Below are 23,726 nucleotides of genomic sequence, written 5' to 3'. Positions count from 1 at the left end.
TAGAAAAAATACACAGGACGAGAATAGTAGGAGTGCAGTAAAAAGAGAAGCAAGGACATGGACTCATCCTTAGTCAACAAATTAATAGTTTGAATTATTTCCTTAGCTTATTTGTTAATTAAAGCAAAGAGACCTGTGCTTGAACAAGGAGGGTTGTCAACATTTGCTGTAATCTAGCTTTGTCCAGGCTGAAATAGAAACAACATAAAATAATCCTGTTTTCTTTGTGACTTAAATGCTCTGTTGTACTGTCAGGACATTCTGTCCCTTCTCATAAACTCTGGGGCATCAACCAGCTAATTTATTGCATCTAAACTCCCAGTGTTATACACTCAGTTTTGTCTGTAACATGCTGGCAGAAATGAGTAGCTGAGCCATTGAGAAAAAGAATGCAGCAAGAACCTGAGGCAGAGTGGATGGCTCCTTGGTATGACATATAATTGATATGTTCTTGTTCTTTCTATGCAAAAGGTGGGCTTCTCCTCCTCCATGGCTTAAATTTTCTGTCCCCATTTTCAACTCAAGCTTCAGTATAGAAATGGGAGGGGTTTTCTTCTGAAAAACAAACCAAAATATTTTGTTATGTAAAATTTTCCCCATGTCTTGCCAAAATGTATTTGGAAGTTTCTCACATATGGTGACAACCCTTTGTTCCCATGCCCAAAGAGTTTATGTATTCTAGGTATGTGTCATAATCACACGGTTCTTGTCATCAGTTTTGCTAAGATCTGCCACCCTCAGGCTGAAGAGCTTTTCCTGTGAGCAGAGCCTGTTAAAAAACTGTGTTTCTGGGAACACTTTTCATTCTGATGAATCTTTTCTTACAGTTCTTGCCTAGCTCTACCATGTGGTGAGAGACCTGCTGTATGGAATAACTTCCATCACAGTCACAAACACTCTAATCTGCCGGTGTTAACATTCTACTACTGTGCCTTTTCTGCCAGGGTGATATGCTTGGGGTCTCAATGGTAAACACATTGTACTAATGACCTTTAAAATAAATCCCTGGGGGTTTAAAATCATGACTACCAGTGCTGGAGCAAGTCGACTGAGAAGATAAGAGCATTGGGGTGCAATGAGACTGCTGTGTTGCAAATATAAGAAATTATTTATGGCTTGCTGCTGGCAGACCATGTAAGCAGTCACAGGCCAAGTGTACCCCACAGCAGAGCCAAGTTCTGAGGAACAAGAAGGGGCAGATCAGAGAAGCTTGCTGTTTTTTTTAATAACAGTTCTCCAAAGCACAAGGGCAAATGACAGGCTGAGGACAAGGAGTGCTGGCAAAGTGAAAGGTGGTGATTCTCATAACTAATCAAGATTAGTTACTGTGATGTGGAATCAAGTCACCAAACACTGAGCATATTGACCTAGACTTCATATCACTTGTATTAGTTCCTGTGAGGAAAAGCAGGCTCTGTAACTATAGTGTGCTCGAAGCCGTGAACAATATTTTAAACAGACTGGAGGGGGAACTAGTCCTCTTTGTATGAAAGCACAGTTCTTGTCCTCATTAGGATGCCAGTCCTAGGGCTGATGCATTGCACTAGTAAAACTAAACCACAGTATAGCTTGCAGAAAGCTCGGCTTCTTTCTAACACAGCACAGAGGAATGATTTGTTCTGGTACAAAAAAATCTAATGATAGAACATGATTAGATTTCAGCAGTACAAAGCTCTTGCACATAGACTTTGTGAATTTTCAGACATAAAAATTTTCAGACATGTTGTTCAAACATTTTTAAAAAAAATCAGTGCCTAATTTTTTTTTTCTTTACCTTATGGGTGTTGTAGCTTGTTTGCAGCAATAGCTTTTAAATTGTGGGCCCTTCAGATTATAAACATTACTTCTAACTGAAATATATACATATATATATAACTGATATATATAATCTTGAATTGCTAGTACAGAGTGTGCAGCAAAGCCAGTTTCACAGGTTCAATGCCCATGAGTCAACCAAAAATCATGATAAGGACTTTAATCCTAAGCCTTTTTTTCACACAGCCATGTGTTGGTTTGGTTTTTCTTTTTTGAGTCTTGGAGTTTCAGATTTTCCAATTTATACCTGGTATGTTAGAAAACCTCTTCACTTTACTTAAAGGAAAACTGAGAATCCTACAATCCTAAAAGGCATGCTTTAAAAAACAACTAAAATAAATACAATTGCAAGATGAATGATGAAAATTGAACTTGTAACAGTAATTAGTTTAGCACTAAACCTAGCAGAAGTGTAAACTAGGGCAGCATTTTAGTTGTATAGGTATATTCCTGCTGGTAGTATTATCACCTGAGACAGAAAATGATTTGAGTAAAAGATGAATGGGCAGAGTGGGAATGTAACCAAGCAGCTGCACACAGTGCATTACAAGTAATTTTAATCTGATCTTGTCAGTATTGTCCTAATTATATTTTATGTAAATACATTCTAGATAAGCAATATAAAATTATTAGCAAGAAGGAAAAATTATTCACTAGAATTTGGATGGTAGAAATTTCTTCTATGTATTACAACAATGAAGAATTTACTTCTATAATGAGACTAAATCTCATCACCTTGAGGAAACAGAATCTACATATGACAGGGAGGACAGAGTTCTGTAGTTGTGTGAATTTCTGTACCTTATCCAACTCTTGTGTTTTAGCAGAATGTTCCTGCAGTTAAATTACCTTGTTAAAGATTGTTTAGAAAACTTTATTTACCTACATGCTCTATTCAAGAGCTTTTTCTTGTATTCCTGATAACAATCCTATTGATTTTTCCTTTGGCTATAATCTTAGGCTCTAGCAGAAATAAGTCAAGTGATATCAGGGCTTTGCTTCCCTTAAGCCAAAACACATAATAGAAATGGCAAGAGATATCTTTAGACATGGGTATCATGTCTAAGAGTCATTTAAAATAATGTAAAACAAAATTTCTGCCAACTCTGTAGTCATAAAAATAAATCTAAGTATCGTATTTACTGCTAGAGGAAACAATGGCTTGAGGGATTCTAAAAACTGTATTGCTAATTCTAAATAACAATAAAAAAAGTTGTTGAAAGAAGAAATTGTATTTTAAAAATATAGAAATTAATGTAACTTTTACTATCTAAACCAAAAAAATTCCAAATAGAGTAAGTAGAAGTTATTTGAGTGGTTAGTTCTATATACACAAAGGAAGTGGGGATGACAAGCTGCGTTGGTATCTCAGTCTAGCTCCTGAAAACCACTTCTCTATTAGCATTAGATTCAGCAGGTCTCAGTATTTTGCTAAGCCATTAGCACGACTGAAAATGCCTGGAAACAACATTCCACTGACACATAACTTCAGTCACCATAGTCTGAGCTTACTTTACAACAACATGGTGATTTGCCACAGTATTGCTAAAACTGGGTAATTTCTACAAATGGCTGAGTATCAGTCAAAGGAACAGGAAGGCAGAGTTGGTTCAGGTGCTGACCATCCCTGGTCCCTATCCCTTGTCTTTGACAGAGAGCACACTACAAGCTAGGTGAAATACAGCTGCCAGGAACAAGATGAGAAAATATTCTGCTTTCTAAGGAGGGAATTACTTTTCTGGCTTTCATGTCTGAGAAGGGACTAGAGGGAAAGGACATGGAAAAGCCAGCAACTCCTGTGAGAGGTGGCACTTCTCACAAGGTGTATCAAATAACTAACCACCTGGATGAGTGCAATCCTGAAAGGTGTATTAGTAGAGATTAAAGGTCTAGGGGAAGAACAAGTATCAGTACAGTCTGAATCCACACATAGACAAAGTCTGGCTAGACAGCTTAATTTTGAGAAAAAATTAGCTTATAGCAAACTCAAGTCTGTCCTGGGGCCAGGGTTACCAAGCAGGAGAGAGATTAACTGTGTTAATCAATCAGGTTATCTACAGGGCTTTAAAGTAGCCAGTGCCTCTGAGAAAGTCTATAGAAATACAAAAATATATCACCATAATTATGCTGATTAATCTGCCTGATAAATTGTGTATTTTACTCTACTTAGATTATATTTTTAAAAAGGGATTGCACCTGTGTTTAATTTTGTTTTCTTCCAGAATTTGAGCCATTATTTTTCTAGGAGCTGAAACACCAAAATAATACCAGTCCTTTCTATGGTATTAAGAAGGAATATAATGCTGGAGCAAAAGCTATTTATATTAGCATAAGGAATGATCTGGCATTTAGTAGGAAAAACTTCAAACAGATATCCAGTGCAAGTTTAGTGGTGAGTTCTGCAAAGAACAAAATACACTAAAAAAACGCAAACAAATTCAATGCTTCTGCCTTGATTTTTCTTCCACTGGAGGGCAAGGTTTATGTAAGTAAATCCTTTTTATTCCAGTCAAACTGTTCTATAATTGATGTTTCATAGCTGAGGTTTGCAACTTGGTGCACTGTTAGTTACCAAATAATAAATGCAGAGGTATGTTAGACATGGGGAAAGATTCAAAGCCCAGTGCAAATTCTTCTTTTGAAGATACTTGGATCAGCCTTGATAACAGCAATTTTTTGAAAAATAGTTGTAAATCTGGTAGCTGAAAGCGCAAAAATCCCATTTCAAAATGCTTTGTTACAATTTCTCTCTTTAGGTTGCAGCTCTGAAATAGGATCAGTTTGGCTGAGTTGCTGTACCCACACTCTGCCTTCAGGGAGAATCTCCAAATTTGAGAGATTGCTCTGGACACCTTATTACACACATTTGCTTTTTTTCTTACCCTGTTTGACACATCTGGAGGGCAGAATAAGTTGTAGACCAACTCTTACTGTTCAAGGGATTTTGAGCTGGGTTATTTTTTGTAGGAAGAGCACTATTAAAGACTGAGCTGCAATTTATCCATCTGTAAAGTGGGCGGTGGACTCAACATTCTGTAATTTCTCAGCATGGGGTGAAAAGTGGCTTATACTTCAAATAACATTGATAGGGACTTAAGCTGCAATGAGGAAAATATCTTTGACTGGCTGCACTGCTGAAAAGAGAGAAGGAAGTAAGTTAGGAAAGTGTGATCCTTGTCTAACTAGATTGCAGTGGATGTGGCACAGCTCCTTCCTCAGCTGAAGTGCTTCAGACTTGTGTTTTCTGCGAGGGAAACTGTGAGAAGCTTTCAGGAAATTCATCTGTTTCTTTTAACTCCCCTGACAGAGGATGCAATGCCTACTGCAGGATGCTTCACTAGCCTGCAGGCAGGCAGGTTTCATTTTGAAAGGGAACAAAACAGATCAAGTGAATTCTTAATCGAACAGTATTTTTTGTTTGAAAAGAGGATGTATGGGAAGGTATAAGCCGTGGCAAATATCTTGTTAGGCTACCTGTAAAAACATTCCATGAATCATTACTAGCTCCTGAAGTCTACCCTTAAAGTAAGAACCTTGCAAAATACAGGTATTGTGCATGAGTTTGCCCAGTTGAAATCCTGGGAAAGCAACAGAAGATATATAATAGCAACAGTTATTCTCCACCTAAATAAAATCAACCTTCCATATCTAAAATGTTAGAAAACCATTTAATATGCTGTAATTTGCAAGTAAAGTAAGTTGGTGTTGTGAAAAGGTTTCAGACTTCAATGTTTAATTTATTTTAGTCATTTTCCATGTTTGATTTTCAGGTTGATCAGTGAATTTTCTTTGTTTGTTCTCATATTAATAAAATGGTGCTTTATATTTAAAAAATAATTTCCTAAGTCTGTAATAAATAATAAATAATAAGAGGCTTGCAGTATTTCATCTGTCTCCTCAAAGAATCTTTAAATTAAACTTAAAAATAGAGAACTACATGAATTCATATATTTGAAGGACTACAAGTTCTGAGAAATACTGAGTCATGTTTTGCAAGTATTAAGTACACGGGTTTTTTTACAATTCAGTGGATTTTTAAAATGAAATGTATGCAAAAGTTTTGCATTTGATGCTTGCTTCCTTTTATAACTATTTCTCCTTTTTATAACTTTTTGCTAGGGATTATTTGTATCATAGGAAACAGCACTAAGAATTCATTGCAGTACTGCTAATAAACACTTATTTTTATTATGGAAACAAATGTAAATGTATAGACATTACAGAATCACTTTAAACCCCATGTTTTAAGATCTTTTAAAACTTTCTGTGCTATATTTTACCTACATGCTGGATGTGCCTTTTAATAAAATGCTACTTTTAAGGACGTTCATGACATGTCACCTATATTTTATATTAATTCCTCTCTTTGATCTGCATTTAAATCCTTTATTATTTAAATGAATGGAAGTTACAAAGTATCGGAACAATTATGCAGCAGCTCAAGGGCTGATCCCATTCAGTGATGTGCTTCAGTCCTCCCAACATCTTTTTTTAGGAGGGTAAGGAATCATTTTCTAGTAGCAAATGTCACCTGAAGAGCAACACCCCTTCCCAACTGACCATCTAGTGCCCTCAAATTCTGCCAGCATCCAGCACAGCATGGCTAGGTTTTGGTCTACATTTTGGGCAAACTTTCTATACCAAGCCCCTCCCTTCCCTGGCATCACAGCCAGGTTTTCAATGACTGTCACAGGAGATCTGGATGTTGGCATTACAGAGGCCCACGGCTGCAAAGGGGAGTGCAATGGGCACCAGGCTGAGGAGGAAGAGGGAAGAAGGGGTTATTGCCTGGTTCAGCAGTGGACAGCAGTGGTTTGCAAGACCCGCATCTGGCCTTCAGGCCACCTAGTTTGGCTCACTCTGACTTATATTTTAACACTGTTTTTGAGACACATCACTTACAGAAATGTTTTCTGTGCTCTTTTTCCTAAAATTGACAGGCAAGCATACAAGATATGTTTCTCTTTTCCCTTTTTAATTTCTGAGGTTTTGTGAAAGATTTAACCATTTAGATGTGTTTTTAATAAACAAATCTAGAGGCTCCTATTTTTTATTTTGTCCCTAAAGCTGAAATGCTGTCTTGCAGACAACTGAAAATAGCATAATCCTAATAGATTTAATCTGCTTGTGCCAGTTTTAACAACCCATTTGGCCTCTTGTTATCAGCAGAAAATAAACTAGTCTGTAGAAAACAAAATACAGACATGATGGCCTCTCAATATGCAGAACCAAACAGAACAACCTTTTAAGACCAAAAGTCTGAGGATATTGATGTGCAGAATTGACTATGGTCCATTGATCTGCAAAGTCCAGGAAATACTTTTTTAATCTACATGGTTAGCTTTGAGATTTGAGCAGTTAGTAGGCCTTTGAGTTGACACCAAACTGGCTCAAATATATCTAAAATATATGTACGTATTTGTCCTTAAAAGTGAAATAGAACCAAACTATCTCTCTGAAGTTTTGTTGAACCTGGACCAGAACAGAACTGGAAGACTTTTAGTGAGGGCTGAACTCAAATGGGACCAAAACAAAGAATTTAAGGACTTCACTCCTTGGACTTAAAGTATTAACTCTGCGCATCCTTATCCTGTACCTGTACTATATAATCAAAACCTGGGCTGCATTGCTAAAGATGAACCCAAAACACTAGTAGCATATTTACAGTTTCCACTAAATCAATTTGCAGCACTAGTTATTAATATTAGGAAAAGGAAACACCAAATTTTCCCTTAATGAGCTTTGGACCTCTGGTGCTGTCTTCTTCCTTCCTAGGCTTATCTGTTTCCTTTCACTGCTTTTCTTCTTTCTATCTCTCTTCAGACTGCAAGCAAATACGTGACTAAATGCTGACTGTATAACTGCTATAATTTCCTTGGGTGGAATTTGGAGCTGCTCTATGCATATCCATATGTTTTTTATCTATAACTTTCTAAGACATTCTTGGATAGTATAAAATTTAAAAAACCTATCTGCCTCATCTGGCAGAAAGATACAGTAAATGCAAGTGATGTAACTGCTTGTCCTAATTTTCTATTTTAAAATGCAGCCACATTATCTGCAATTAAAAGCAGCTGTCAGGATTGCAATGATGAGATTCTCTGAAGTCTTCAAGTTTGGTCACTTCTGTTCCAGATATAATACAGGTCCTTAGATCATGACTGAAAAAAACAAAATAAAAACCAACAACCAGCACTGACCATCAGAAGTACAAGAAGCTGGGAAAGGAAACTTTCAGTAGCTGTGTAGTGCTGTGCTGAGAAAAGATCGTACAGACGGTTTGTCTCTGCTCCCTGGTGCTGCTCTGTGCTGTTTACAAACGTATCTTCTCACAACTAATATTACAAAGGTTGAGGCAAAAAAATGTAAAACCACCTCAGTTGTACTTTGGCACCAACAGCAGCATACTTTTTGTCTTGGAGTTACCGATGATGACTTACTTGGCTTCCAGTGTTGTCTGTTAATACATTGCTCTGAAACAACATAGAGGAGCATTTAGATTTTTTTTAATGTCTGTGTTCCTAGAAGACTAACATGTGCCTGAGACAAAAAAAATATTTACCTTGGTTTATCAGATGTATTACAATAAGATACTATTTATCAATTATTCACAAGCAATTTAACCCCCTGTATCAAACTTATTACCTGGAAATAATTATAGATAAAAGTGTTATGTCATCAAACCAAAAACACTGGTATACAACTGCCAAATAAGTAGCATCTTTGCAGAAACTGGCTGCATGACAAACGCATCTATTTTTTTAAACATTTCTTAAAACCAGCATACAAACTTTGCCTTTAAGGCTGATTTATATTCTGTGTCCACATAAATTCTCAAATGTCAGCCACAGGAAAAGCAAAGGGAAAGGATTTAAGATTCCTGAGCGTGACTGCCTATCTTTATGCAAAATCTTGTAGACAGATAACATGTTAAACATAGGCAGTATGTGGACTCCACCAATACTTTTGGTTACGTTTTTCCATGGCAAGTAATTCCAGGGTACAGTATCTGGGAATGACACGTAAAGGTTTCCACAACTAGCTTCCAAATACCCTTAAATATTTCAAATACCCTTAAATCTGTACGATTAGTCTAAACAGAGTGTACAAATGGGATTCACAAGGTGATGACGTTTCTAGCAGCAGCTGCAGCAACCACCTTTCCAGCTTTTCCAGAGGGTAGGTATTAGCACGCTGTGCAGACCACAGCCAGCTTGCTGTGGCTGCCTGCAGCTTCAAAGGTAGTACGTTCCAGCACTGGAAGGTATTATTTTTTTTTTCCTCTTTCATCGCTATTGCGGTCCCGACATGAAAGGAAAAGGGCTGACACCACTCAATCCCGTGTGACACCTGACACCTATGCAACAGGGGGAAAAAGTTATTCCATGATGTGTGAGTGAAAGTGACACCGGCTCGTTTTTACAGCTCTGTGAATCACAGTCTTCTCTTTTCTACCGTATTTCGGTTCCAGGTATCCGTATAAAACCAAGTGAATAATACAGTATTCATTAACAGAAGAATAAAACAACAAGAATGTGCACAGCACTGTGGTAGACACAGGCCAGCTCTTACTTTACTAAATGGTTTTCGACTATTAAAGTTTTTTCATTTTTAGGCTGTTCAGATAGAAGTAACGAAGCTAAATGTGTACAATACTCGCTATAATATGCTCTGTGTTTGATACGACGATACCAGCACCAGGATGAAGTTCAGTTTAGCGGATACTCACAAATAGTAACCGGTACGCCTAGAGAGTAATGAGATCAGCTGTTTCTAATGTCATTAAAACTGCAATTTCGTAATTTCTAATTTGATTTCAGATACAACCCCTCCACTCACTAAACACCCCCACCGCTCTGACTCCTGAGAGCGCAGGAGGTCCTCGGAACTCCTGGAAAGGCGCCTCCTTGGCGGAGACACCTCCCGTCCCCGCCCCGGCAGCGGCAGGAGCAGCGGCGGGGCCCCTTCCCGGGCGGGCCGCGGCCGCTGCCCGCAGCTGACATGGCGGCCGCGGGCCCCTCCCGCGCTGGCGGCCCGGAGCGGCCGCCCCTCCTCGGCCGCCCGCAGCAGGGCAGCGGCGGCGGCGGCTTCCGGCAGAGCCCTCTTGCCTTCAACAAAGATGGTGCTCCCCGCGCAGGCCCCGCGGGCGCCGGCGCGCCCCGCGTAGCTTCCCGCTCCCCTCGCGTAAGTACGGGGCGGGCGCTCTCCGCACGCTGCTCGCTCGCCGGGTGCTGCCGGCGGCTCCGCTCGGCTCGTCCCGTCCCGTCCCGTCCCGGGCGCCGCCAAGGGGAAGCGGGAGAGCGGAGCCGTTCGGCGGCGTCCCCGGCGCTGCGGGGCCGGGGCGGGGGCCGGGCTTCCCGGGAGGGCCGGGCCGGGGCGGCGGGGCCGCCTCCACTGCCGCAGCCCTGCCCGGAGGGAGGCCGGGAGGGGAGGGAGGCCGCGGGCCGGTGCTGCCGGCGGGGGCTCGGGCCGGGGTGCGGGCAGCTGGTCCCTGGCTGTTACAGGAGCAGCAGCTGCCAGACCTCGGCAGGGAAGACGTTAAAGCAGAACTTGGGGGTTTTGTTGGTTTTTTTGGGGGGGCTGGGCGGTGTGGGTAAGATTTTTTAAGCCGTAGGCATGCTGTTAGTAGCCAGAATCACTCATGGGTTAGGCAGGTGAGTGCAGTTGGAGTTCCAGAAAACGGTGAAATGTTTCTAGCAAAAAATCTAAGTGAATGAGCCTTTCTAGTGTCAGAAGGGGTCCTTATCAAAAGTTTTATCCCCAGTCATGTGCAGTTACTCTGTCAGATCCAGAAAAATGCAAACCTGCTTGTGTTGCTGTGGTGATGAATCAAGGACTGTGCTCATTCAGCAGGTCATGGGCTATATTTCTTAAAATTTGGCTTTAGAATGGAAAAGATCCATTTTCAGAAGTATCTGGGGATGTTTCAACCATGTTATCTTTTGGGTAAATGGATATTCCATATTTTTATTTTATGTGAAATTACTAGACTAAATTTAATTCAGAGCTTACTTTGAATCCCTAGATACAGGCTGTGGCTAAAATGAATTTGTTAATTCTGTGTTGCACTAAACTCTGTCCCAACACTGTTATGCATCAAAATCCTGATATATTTCCATATCTAGATGCTTAATTCCTAACTCAGACATTTCCTTCTCACAGTAAGCACACACAAAGAAATACTTTATCTTTAAAAAGGCCTCAGAAATCAGCATGCCCCATCCTGGAAGTTTACCAGGCCAGTGCCAGGACTTTAGACCCTCAGTTGTGCGCACTTTGCAGTCTTAAGGCAAAGGCCTTTTTCAGCAGAAATTCCCCTTTCAGCTTCCTGGCATTTCTCAGTGTTCAAAGGTGCAAACCTTTGGTTTGTAAGAGCTTTATTTTTGAAAAGTGTTGGTTGCTTTGGTCATGAAGAAGAGGAGCTCATCAAGTTCTGTACAGTCCTCATCCAGCACGTGAGGAGGCTCCTGGACGGGGACTCTCGGGGCCCATTCAGAATGTGAGACAAAACTTTTGTAATATATGTAACAGTTTTCTACCTGGGTTGAGATCACACCCTCAGAGGTGCTTCTGGATGCCTTTCTTGAACCCTGCAAGTGCTTCATGAGCTCAGGGGTGTTCTCCTAGAAGGAAGAAGTGGTAGGATTTACTGCCTGTATTTTGCTGTAGTCCAGAGATTGCCTCCTGTAGTGTACAGGTACAATGACCAGAATCTTCAGCTTCACCTGTCCAAAATTAGCATCCTGACATCAAGTGGGAAAATCCAGTTCTCTTTCTTGCCTGCTCTTTTTTATCTCCTTGCTTGCACTACTGTCTCAGTCCATGATGGAGTTTGATGTTTGAATTCTGCTTGGCAAACTAGGATTTCATAGGGACATGGGCTGGCATAGCAGTATTTGATTCCCACATGATCCCTAGACAGAAGATAAGCACTTTGAAATTCACTTCAGTAGATGAGAAATGCGCTGTGTAACCTGGGAAAGATGGTAGTCTTCCAGGAAGATGCTTTCCTGCAGTGCTTTTGGCACTTGATGGAAACATTTTTGGAAAGTAGCTGTGTCAGAGGATGTCACAGACAGGGTTTTCCAGTCTCTCTCCCATGGCACTGAGTTCTTGCATTCTGTCCAAGGTACCATTTACATGCCAATATGTTCTGTTGGTCACCCTCCTGGAGTTCAACCAGGCCAACCATACAGTCTTTGATGGGGCCCTGGGAGTGAGTAGGCACCTCTGTTGGTAAGAAGACTTCATCAGGTTTCATGGAAAAGCTTTGAAGATTCTGTCCTTGTATCCTCAAGCTGAATGAAGCAGAGCTTCTGCAAGGTCTAGTGGTTCAAACGGCAGTGTCTAGTTTAATTATGAGAAACCCTCTTGGTAATCACACTCAACACCTGCTGCCATTTTTTTACTTCCTTCTATTAATGAGAAAGTAATTATGTTGTCATTTTCCTTTTTAAGTGCTAGTAATGCGCCCAGGGATATGTTTGTCATTAAGAACTTTGATTTGGTTCAAAGATTCTGGCTTGAACTTCTGACTTGATCTTGGATGAGCTGCTTGGTGTCTCTGGACCCTGATTATTCTTTTGTAGTGGCAATAAATGCATCTTTTTCACCTTTTGTCTAGTCAGTGTTAGCCAAGTGAAACGGAAACTGGCAGATGGCATCTGATCACTTCCTGTGAACACATTAGAAGACAGGGAGAAGAGCTACTTAAGCTAAGCAACAGTTCTGGCAGAACAAATGCCTATAAATAGAAGGGGATAAATTTGAGATGGAAATTCAAAGAAAGTTTCTTCTCATCAACTGTTGAACAGTTGAGCAGTCTCCCAGGATGAGTCAAGGTTGAGAAAGACCTGGTACATAAGGTACGTTTCTACCCCTCCTAAACTTGAAATGCATCATGTAGGCCAAAGCTACCTGCTGATTCTGTCCCTGCTGCTTCTGCCTGGCTGAGATGCATCTACCAGTCTTGCTGCTGCTTTTGTAATTGTATCAGTGGTCAGGTGTGACATCTGTTTAATTTTGGGGGGTTAGTGTCTCGTAAGGTCTGGCAAGTGCTCTAACTGCCTTTAGTATGGACCTTAACCAGTTAATACCAGGATTATTTGGCATGGGTTTCATTCCAGCAAAGGACTGTCTTTGCAATGCCAAATGTTCTATTCCTGTCTAGTATTTCCCAGAAATTGCATCATTTTACCTCATGAGACAGTGAAATCTGAGTGGAAAGAAGATGATGGGGATCATTAGTAGTTTTGCCAGGTTGGTGATTTCTGAGCTTAGAGTTTTCTCTAAAGGTTGACAGGTGTCAGACATCACTTTGGGATGTTCAGATATCACTTCTGAATGTTAAAGGTTGAAGTATTTTAATCTTCACACATTTCCTTACTCCTTTTCTCACACTCTAGGTTGCCAGATGGATGCCAGAGACAAGCAGCTTTTACGCTCCCTGCGCCTGGAGCTCTGCACAGAGGTGCTGGTGGATGGACTTGTTATTCAGTATCTCTACCAAGAGGGGATTCTCACAGACAGTCATGTTCAAGAAATAAAAGCCCAAACCACTAGTCAGAGGAAAACCATGATGCTCCTTGATATTCTCCCTACCAGAGGACCCAAAGCTTTTGATGCGTTCTTGGATTCCTTACAGGAGTTCCCGTGGGTTAAGGACAAGCTGATGCTGAAGCGGAAAGAAATGACAATACAAGATCCTTCAGGTAAGGCCAGGGTTGCTGTTGCTGCTATTTTGAAGCTTTTTCTCAAGCCATAATTTTGAAAGTATTGAATGTACCAGTAATTTCAAGTTATGCGTCGTGTAAACTCATGATACCAAAAAGAGGGAACAGCCTGAATTTCCTGGAAGCCAGTCAAACCGCAGGAAATACTGCAAAGTTTGGGACAAGAGCAGGGCTGAGTTTCAGGAGACAAGGAGACAGCAGGAGGGGCTACCTTGGGAGAGGCAGGGATGTAGGAGGACGCATAATCCATCGCCTCAAAGGGAACGGACTATAAAAAGTAATTTAGACTAGTTGCAGAACAGTGTCTTTGCAATCCATATCTAATATTGTTTCATTTATGTATGTTTCACAGTGGTTTGTTCTTGAATAATTTATATTTACAGAGTTTTTATTTGTTGACTTTTATTATGATTTTAATGTAATTTTGATTTAGGACTGTATGCTAATTTAGATTTATTTAGTTTATTGTATTTAGTGGAGTGCAAATATCTAGGATCATTACTTGCAAAATTACTAGCCGTTGCTTATTTTTAAAACAAATTTAGGAGCTAACTGATTCTTTAGTATAATCTCTGGCTTTCTGACATTTAAATGTACTTCTAAAACTAGTTTTCTAGACTTGATGTTTGTTCAGATGTTTCTTTACCAGTCTATGCATACAGTTGCTGAGCTGTTCTGAATTCAAGTGAACAGCTTTAAATGCACATTTCTTTTCCCAGATTCTGGCAGCGTGCACTGTCTGCTAACCTCATGTTGCCAGTGAGGTAGTGAAATAGTCCTCACTTGGGAACATCTTACCCAAGCAGTCTGATTAATCTTTCTCCAAGCCCTTTCCTCCTGCTGTACCCCCATTTGAGTTTGGTCGTACATATTTTGATGCACATGACGTGTGATTTTTCCAGTGTCAGTGTGCTTTGCGTGAGACTGAAAGCCTGTGAAGAAGGGTGGCTAAGACCCGTTGACCATCATGTGCACCTGCATCTCAGTTAGCTGCATGTTCAAGAACATTTTATCAAGATCTGCTGGACAAATCTGAGATTCCCTTACCTTAGGACATTTTTAATGGAATATTGTGACAGCTGGTCTTTCTATTGGTCTCTGTGTACGTTGCTGTGTGCGTGCTTGGAAATGAGTAAACAATTTTCATAATTTGGGAATAAGTGTCCTATGCTGCCTACAAGTTCTCAGCATAATGCTAAGAGTGTGTTGGAAAAGGCCTTGTTCACTTAAATACTGTCATGCTAGTGCTCTTTATTTGCCTTACAAATCAGCCTCTTTGTTTGATAATTGCTGCTTAAGCTGGTGAATAACCTTATAGTTCCAGACACACACAGCCATTAAATACAGTCAGGATCATGTAGTTTGTTACTGAAAAAATTGTTACCAATTTTTGTCCTTTTGATTGTTTTGTGGACTGCTTGTTCCTGCTCTTGACAGCATGTGACTGATGTGCTGGATTTCTGCGTATCAGGTTCTCTGGTTTCAAGTGGGCTGACTGTACTTGATAGTCCTATTGCCAAATTTTGTGTGTAAATTAGAAAAGGCTTCCAGGTTAGATCAAAGGTTACTGTTATTTTTATGGTGGCAATACAGAGAGTAAGAACAGGATAGGAGGCAGAAAGCCAAGTTTGTTTTAATATTTAGGCATGTTCTTTAGAAACCAATGAAAGAGCACCATCTGTGCCCTCATAAATGCTGAGTGCGCCCTGGAATGAATTGGAAACTATGGTGGCAGCATCAGAGCTGATTACATGCAAGAAGATGTGGTTTGGGATAAAAAGATTCACTTTGCATTCGAACAACATACTTGGAAGCTTTTGTCTCGGCAGAGTACATGAACATGTGCTTAGCCTTAAGCATGGAAAGAGCCATTGGTTCTAAAAAAACTATAAGCATATTTAAAATTAAGTGTGTTCTCTAGTGCCATGCTAGATAACTTATGCCCTATTGGAAACTATGCTTATAACTGATTATTTGTCAGTGGTAATTTGTTTTAAGGAAGCCATTTGTGGTGAAAAAAGCTTGCCACATAGGCACCATCCTTCTTTTAGATCCTAAGTCTTTTAAAATGGAAGTTGGTTTTATGTCCCCAGATTTTGAATTTTTTTTTCTTTGAATCATAAATACCATGGAAACGGAATGCTTTCTGTTCACTTGCTTATGCTCAATTAAAATTCTGTTAAGGAAAAAAAAACTATCCTTTGTTTTTACAGACCCTTTTGCAGGAGTAAGGAGTGGTAGCAAATTGATCCTTGATGGAAGGTTTTGTTTTAGTCTTTCACTTCTCAGTGATTACATGTAGGATTTTTAAAGTCAGTAATTAAGTAGTCTATTAAATTATGTCTATCTGAACCTGAAAACTGGCATGTACACAGTGAATTTTTTTGTGTAGGCCTTTGAATTATTTTGCGTTTCGTTCAAAGAGATCAGGCTTTCTATCCTTCCTTCAGCTGAGAAGTACAGTTGGTTAAAAAAACCTCAAAACTGTAATTATGTAGAAACTTTTAGTTTATTTTCTTTTCCTAGTAAAAAACAAGCCCAAACCAACAAATCAAACAAACAGCAATTTCAGAAAGTCAGAAATAAAAATATTTTTGTTGGTGTTGTATAAATATGATCTGGTGGACCAAGCAACTGCAAAATGGAAGCCAAAGTCTGAGATCTAGACAAGACTCTGCCATTGACTCATCGTGAGTCTTTGAGCAAATTCTTTCAAGGCAATGGATTTATTGATTCCTAAGTTGTGTAACTCGGTGTAATGTTCATGAAACAGCATAGAGTGGAACTGTAAATTGGCCCAGGATTCAACCCAGACTATGCTGTTTGGCTGCTTGCAAATAAATGAGCTTTGAAACCTCTGTTATCCTGAGTTTTATTGCTGAATGTCAGTTGACTTAAAAATAATAGTTCTTTATACTGTTATCTGATGTACTTCCATTGAACACAGAAGACCTTAATTCTGCAGAGCATGAGGAATAGTTTTTCCATGAGAATCAGGAGGGTGGTGTGCAGGCAGGTAGGGCCAGTTGCATCTGTGTAACTGAAGCAAACACAGGATTTCTTCCCCTTGCTTGTTTACTTTATTCAAGGACAGCGTTTTGCCTTTCTCCTCTCTCCTATGGAACTGTCAGATGGCCACAGCTTTGAGGAAACCTTTTCATAAGCTAGGGAAAGCATAGTTGTAAAACCCCAAAATTTCAAGAAGAAAGTTTAAAGTCGTGCTTTTGGAGGTGAGTGTTTATGACTTCAATTGATTTAAAGGTGATAGGGTATCTTTCTGGTTTGTATAACAACCTGTGATAAGCCAGTTCACCCTGTGCAGAGTGGCATTGCCACACAAACTTAGTCATTATAAACATCAACCACAGCATGAGTTTCTGGTTTTGAAGATCAAAACTTCTGCCATAGTAACAGTTAACAAAAGTAATGTGTGTCTGTTTCATTGGGGAAAGACTGTTCTGATTTTTCTGCCCTAGTTTGGATAACTTTATGCCTTGTGTCAGGAACATAAATCTTCAATATAGTCTTATAATTCCTATGAAAAACTACAGCTGTTGGCAACAGAATTCCCTTCTTTCTAGGAACAGCAAACAGCAACAGTTACCCAATATCTTTTGCACTGAATAAAAAAAAATACAAGTTTCGATGATGTTTGTTTATCAGATTGTTTTTCTAATCTCTCTCTGGTTGGGAATTTCTCAGCTCAAGTATTATATTTCTCTCCGTAATACACATGCTGTAAAATAATTTACTTATAAAAGTGTTAGTACTGCACCTCTTTGTAGTATAGATGATTTCTTCATTCCACAGGAAATTGCAGCATACCGAGAACAAAAAAGTGAGATACGGCATTTGCCAAAGGAATCCTGGAGCAGCTGCTGCTATCTGGCAAATGTTAGTGCATTTAGGGCATCAGAATTGCCATGGGAAAGCTGTACTCCCACAACTAGGCAAGGAATATTTTCTAATGCATAATTTTGTTGTGGAACCTAGTCAACATTAGTGTCCTGCTAGACTTGGGTGTTCATTTGAACAAATTTTAGTGTGGTTGAGGTTTTTCCCTGGACCTGTGGGGACTGTGTGTTGTCATATAGCTATATAAAGCTTCATGTTGTGTAACACTTTGGATGAAGCATGAAAATACAAAACAAAGCAAAACACTTAGGCCGAGTACTTATGCTGAGAAAGCGAGACATAAAGTCCAGCTTTCCCAAAGTCCTTTCTCCACAGCTGGCTTGTGGGTTTCTAAGAATTTGGATTCAAATGCAAAAGCATAAGTACATGGGGAATTTTAGTATCTCTTACCTTTTGTTGGCTGCTTCCTGCCCTCCTCCTATTCTGCTTCCTCTCCCATCTAATGCAGTGAGGAAACAGCCTGATCTCTTGCCTTTCCCATTTAGTTGTCAGATAGGAAAAGCAGCTGAGGAATCCCTTTTCTCTCTAAAATGGTGGACAGAAGACAGTAGTTTTTTTCTTTCTTCTCTTTCCCTCCCCTCTCTTGTATAGTCCAGTGGCAGAAGGGGGAGTTTCCTCCTATGTATGTCTGAAGGAAAGGGGTGGGCTTAGCAGCCTTGGCCTCTCTTGGTTGACCTGGAGATGAAGGAATGCCCTTGTGCCACATCCTAATGGCTGGGGGCTACAGAAAATATTCTGTGACTATCTGGAGCAACGCAAAGGCATCCTCATAGGAGAACTTCCCAAACTCTTTCACATTCCCATCTCCTTTGAAAATCGGGTGTTACATTTATGGCTTTGGCTGTGTTCCTGACCGCAGCAAGATCTGTGAAGTCTGGCATTAAAGGTTTGTGCACACACTCAATATTAACTGTATGCATCACGACATGGACAAGTAATTGACTTCTCAGGTACTATGGAACAGTCTGTGTGTGTAGTTTTAGTTTAATGTGTGTATAGATTTTTTTTCTTCTTTTTCTTTCAATTTAAGGAATATCTGCTTGCTTTCTTTTTTTGCTATGTTCATGAGTAGCTGGCTTTATGCTGCATACATCTTACGTTTTCACTTTGAGAAGCCTGAATCTTAGGCATTGGTGTTAGAAAGTAGTGTTTCCAGCCTCAAGCAGTTTCTTTCAGGTAAGTTAATGGAGAGATATACCCATACTTGGTGTACTCTGTATCACAAATGTGTGAGGCTAATAATAATCGTACAGGTTTAATGAAACATATAGACCTGGAAACAAGGAAGGAGTGAGTTCTGGCAAGAGAGGTGTTCAGACCAGCTGTGCCAAATCAACTACTCTTAACCAGTGCTGCTAAGAGGAAGCAATGGGTAACTGGTATTGAAAACTCCCTGGTATAGGAAGTGGAGACATCCGTGTGCTGACCAGACTTGATGCCTTCCAAAGTTTGCTGCTTCCCCAAGGACTGGATCACAGAGGTTGCCAAGACCTGGCATCACCAGACTTTGCTACTCTCTCATATGGTTATAATAATACTTCAACAGATTAAGGATGACTGTAGGGCTTGGTGATCCCATATGAAGGAATTGAGTCCAAGCAGCATTCTCCACAAATCCATGGAGCTGGATGGGATATATCTGAGAGAACTGAGGGAGCCAGACTATGTCTTTGAGAGGCTGTTTTCTGTTATGTTTGGGAGGCAGTGGCAAGCCGAATGCACAAAATGCGGTAAAGTAACAGGGAACAGTCACCTTGGGCATACTATAGGTAAATCAAGCTTAACCAACTTGATTCTTGCCTTCTATAATAAAACAACCACCTCTGTGAATGACAGCAGCAGATTTCATTTGACTTCAGCAAGGCTCTCAGCACAGTCTTGTAGCATTCTTGTGGCTAGCTGGGAAGGTATGGATTGAATGGGTGACCTGCACAGTGGTTGAAAGAAAGGTTGGACCACCAGTCTAAGAGGATCATGGTTGCAGCTTCAATGTCCATCTAACAGGTGGCTAATCAGGAATTATGTTTCTTAGGACTGATAGTGGGACCAATTCTTTGTCAGAGATTTGGGTGATTGGAGTGACTGTATCTTCAGGAAGTTGTTAGGTGAATTGATTTTGTTTGCTCACTTGACCTTCTGAATGGTGCCTGAAGCTGGAAAACAGGATGACTCCAGACCCTGGGTATAATTTGACACAGGAGAGTGGGACTGCCTCTCAGGGGGACTCCAGCAAGCTGGATGAATGGGCCAGCAAGAACCTCATGATGTTCAGGAGAAAGAAGTGTAAAGTCCTGCACCTGGGATACAAAATTCCCACAAAATTGTACAAGATGGGCACTGACTGGCCAGTTGCAAATCTGGATAAAAAAAAGGTGGTTGTCATGATAAACAACAAGTATGATGATGAACACACAAGATTCCATCAGCAAAAGCAAAGCCAGCAAGCAGGCTTTGGGAAGTGATTATTCGCCTATACTTGGTATTAGAAGATTGTATTTAAAATACTCTGTCTAGGTTTATGCCACCAGTACAAATGAAAGATTGATAAACTAGAGTCCTGTGGAGCACCACTAAAGTGGTTAATTCAGTGTAAGCTACAGGGAAAGGCTGAAACAACTGACTTTATTCTTGGAGGATAGAAGGCCAAGTAGACTCAGAAAAGGTGGAGTCAGACACTTCATGTGGGTGTGTTGCAAAAGAAAAAGAAGTGGTGGCCACAAGTTGTAGTGAGGGAAAGTGTGATTGAATCAAATTTTAAAAATTCACAAGACAGTTGAGCACTGGCCAGGAGAGTTTGCAGACCAGGTAGGATTGCCCAAAGAGGATTTGGAATCTCCATCCTCAGAGACACCTAACACTCAGGGGTACAAGACCTTGAGCAGCCTGATCAGACTTTGAAACTGGCTTTACTTTGATGTTAGATGACCTCCAAAAGTACCTCCCAACCTAATTTTTTCTGTGATTCTGTAACTTTGGTTTCAAACTCTCTGAGCTCAGTATATGGGATTTTATTCCGAATGTAACTGCTGCTGACACAGGGTACTTTGGATGCATATGTGTGACTTTAAATTCAGATTAGGAATGTGTTTTTTAAGTGAATGGGAGTGTTTGAATTATATTTCTTTCAGGTGAATCTAAACTGGAAATTGGTCACTGGATCCATGGGACCAGACTAGAACAAAGTTAGAAGTGAAACCTTCCAACTGTGTGTAGTCTGAACACCAGATCCTCAGCATAATCTGTATCTTGTGGCCCATACATACATGCTAATATGTGTTCCAAAGTAACTGGGAGAACTTTCTACTTAGGAGTCTCTAGCCTTAATTTTATGAATTTTTATCTTCTTTAATATTCTCCTTCAGAGCTGACCTGCTTCTTTTTTAGCACCTTCACAGTTGCCTTGTAGCATCATCTGAAGATGTTTAATTTTTGTATTTTTATTGCATGGGAAAATCTATTGTCTTTCATAAATTAAGTTTATACGTACTATTTAAAAATCAACCAAGCAGAGAAAACACATTTGCCTTAACTTATCTGGGTTGAGGAGGCTGCATAACCTCCCAAAGTCAGTAAAAATGCTAAATAGTGTCTCAGTAAAAGTCTTGACTCCAGTGAAGTCAGAGGCCAGACTCTGTTGACCAGAGCAGGACAAAGGCCTTGCCACTGATGACTAAAATGTTCTCTCTGGTGAAAGAATGGATGCTATGCTGTCTTCCCTGCACTGACATGGCAGCATGACTTGACCTTCAAAGAAAAATAACTTCCACATCTGGAAAGCTATTACTAGTTTAGTCTCCATACTCCTTTTGCCTGTCAACTGAGAGTATCAGCAGTGGTGTGACTTAATCCTCGCCAGGAAATGTCACTTGTATGGCAAAGGTCAGGAGGTTCCTCTAGGATACAGTTAATTACATTGTTAGTGTATCTTGAAGCCCTCCCTGCACTGCCATATGCAGCTAAGTTTTCATTCCAGATCTGTTTACAGTCATATATTTGTTTATGTGAAGGAGAACTAAAGCACCCAAGTATCACTCATTACCTCCAAGTGATACAGTCTATCTTGTTAGAGGATTTATTGTTTTGTATACAAGACTTTTAAAGACAATTTTTATCTACTTGGTAATTGTGTAAACAGAAAACCAATCTTTTTGCTTCTTTTTCCCATTAGGCCATTGTTCCAGTATACTGTCAGAGTTTCTTTTTTTCTTCCTGCTCTTGCTTTTTCTGTGAATAAATTTGTTGATGCTAATTAATGTCCCCTGTGCCCCTCAGATACACGCTAACACATGCTCCAGAGTAACTGAGAACACTTATAACTGAGTAATTTATTCTTGCTAATGAGAAAACCCCATATATTGATGTATTGGCAAGGAGTTTTATATGTGTTTTGACGATCTCTGCTGATGCAAACTGAAGTGAAGCTTCGATGTTCCTTCCAATTTACATTTAGTGAAGGAGCCAATTTGATTTATGCTATAGGGTTTATATGTGCAGGAAATAAGCATTAATGCACTGGATCAAGGTAAATAAATCAGTATTAGTGCACCACTTCTTCTGTCAACCTTCTTAATCTTACTATTTCATCACTTTGCTTGAGATTTTCCAAAGTGCTTATCGTTAACCCAAGCTCACTTAACCCTTCTCCTGTCAAGGTCAAGGGTAAGCTCCCCATGGCTTTAAAGATGATTTTAGTCCTGTGCATATGCTTTTCTTAGCTTTCATTTATAGTTAACAATATATTGTCTTTTTTAACAAACAGCCTGTTTCAGTTTTTGATTTTTCTGATAAAATATGTGCTGGGAATGCGTAAAAGGACTTTGACAGGTAAAGGACTAAGCCCCATGCCAGCCCCAGGGATCTCTGTCTGGCTCTGGTGGCAGGTAAGCTCCCTCCATAGGCAGGTAGTGCTGCATGTAAGCAGGGCCATAGGAGTCCTCAGCAGAATAACCACTGAGAAAGAAAAGTTGGAATGAAAAGGAAAGTCAGTACTTTCTAGTATTTGTATGTGAAGAAAATATTTATTTAACTATTATTTTACTCAATGTAGGCAATGGCTTTGTTTGCTCAACTTTTGAAAGTGACATGTTCTTTATTCATACTTGTTTTTCATTTAATTAAAAAGTAATTTATTTCCCTGTGATCCAGTTCTGCTACATCCCACATAAGATTAGTTTCATATTGATATTCTTGACCAGTGATTTCTGCAGTCAGGGTGGCAAAACACTCTTATCATCCCCTTGGTTAACGTACTCATGGTGGATCTGATGACTTCATCTGCAAAGTACTTGTTTTAAAAGCAGCTTCAGGTTATAGGAGAAATGCTATCCAGCTGTTTGCAGTAGAAATGAACTCAGGATTCTCAGGGCATTTCTCTTGCTGGCACCTGGGTTCTAAATGGGCAGCCTTAAATGGTTCCCCAGCAAGCTGCTGGTTGTGCTTCCAGCCGGGTGCCCAGGCACTGCAGCTCTTGCTGTTGGAGCACCTGGGTCACTTCAAAGGCTGCTCTGAGCAGGTCCCAGGCTGCCTGTCAGCCATGCCAAGCAGCGCAGTGCTCGCTCATCACTGCTGTTGGCATGCACAGCCAGGCCTTTCTCTGGCCATTTCACCTATGGTGCCAAATCCAGTGGCCTTTTGCAGCTCATACCTGTCAGAGCTATGTCCCTGCCAGCTGCTGGCAGCACGGTGCAGCTCTTCACATGGAATAGTGTAATGTTGGTATCACCCCATAGTGTAACAGGTAGGATACCTCCTTGTGACTTCATGTCTTAGAATCTTCCCTAATAAGCTCATCTATGGTTTATATCAGCAGTGCCCCCTCAGCTGTGTTTGTAAATATTTTGTGGAGGCATAGCTCCAAGAAAGAGCTCATATATTGAAGTTTGAGTAGAATAAAGTCCTTTCCAGTAGTTAAAAGAACTTTTTCTAAGTCCTAGAAAGAGATAGGGCTTGAGTTCTTCTCTTTGTTTCACCTGGGCTAATTGAGGCAGCTTCTGAGTTGGTGTGCTGGCCTTTGTGAATCCTTCCTTAATGCCCCTAAGTTTCCTCAGAAATTGTGCATGGATTTCAGCACAATAATTTGGACCTGTTCTGGGATAAGGGGATTGCCAATAAACCTGTGTTTCTGCCTTGCAAGGAATGGAGTAGAATTGACTCTGTAACTGTGAGTCTTGTTTGCATTTATCATCATTTATGTTTCATTCATCCTAGTTCTCATACATAGCAATGTTAAATGTATCTTTAGGTTCTTCAACTAAGTGCAACACT

At 40.3% G+C, this 23,726-nt stretch overlaps 1 protein-coding gene across 3 annotated transcripts in view; it reads left to right on the top strand.

Annotated features, from left to right (window-relative positions):
* Positions 1-8,423: 8,423 nt before the first annotated feature.
* The window catches only part of LOC131573776 (death domain-containing protein CRADD-like), a 78,052-nt gene continuing 62,749 nt past the window's right edge, over positions 8,424-23,726 (top strand). The window contains exons 1-3 of one of the 3 annotated variants that reach the window (XM_058828008.1): positions 8,424-9,999; positions 12,444-12,680; positions 13,221-13,526. In XM_058828008.1, coding sequence (XP_058683991.1) covers positions 13,229-13,526 — 298 coding nt within the window. In that variant the 5' untranslated portion in view covers positions 8,424-9,999; positions 12,444-12,680; positions 13,221-13,228. Of the gene's footprint in view, positions 10,000-12,439; positions 12,681-13,220; positions 13,527-23,726 lie in introns of those variants that run through there. The other 2 variants (XM_058828007.1, XM_058828009.1) reach the window with 2 other exon arrangements.

Source organism: Poecile atricapillus, chromosome Z (genome assembly GCF_030490865.1).
Source record: "Poecile atricapillus isolate bPoeAtr1 chromosome Z, bPoeAtr1.hap1, whole genome shotgun sequence".
Taxonomy (NCBI): Eukaryota; Metazoa; Chordata; class Aves; order Passeriformes; family Paridae; genus Poecile; species Poecile atricapillus.
This window is presented reverse-complemented; position numbering and strand designations above follow the sequence as displayed.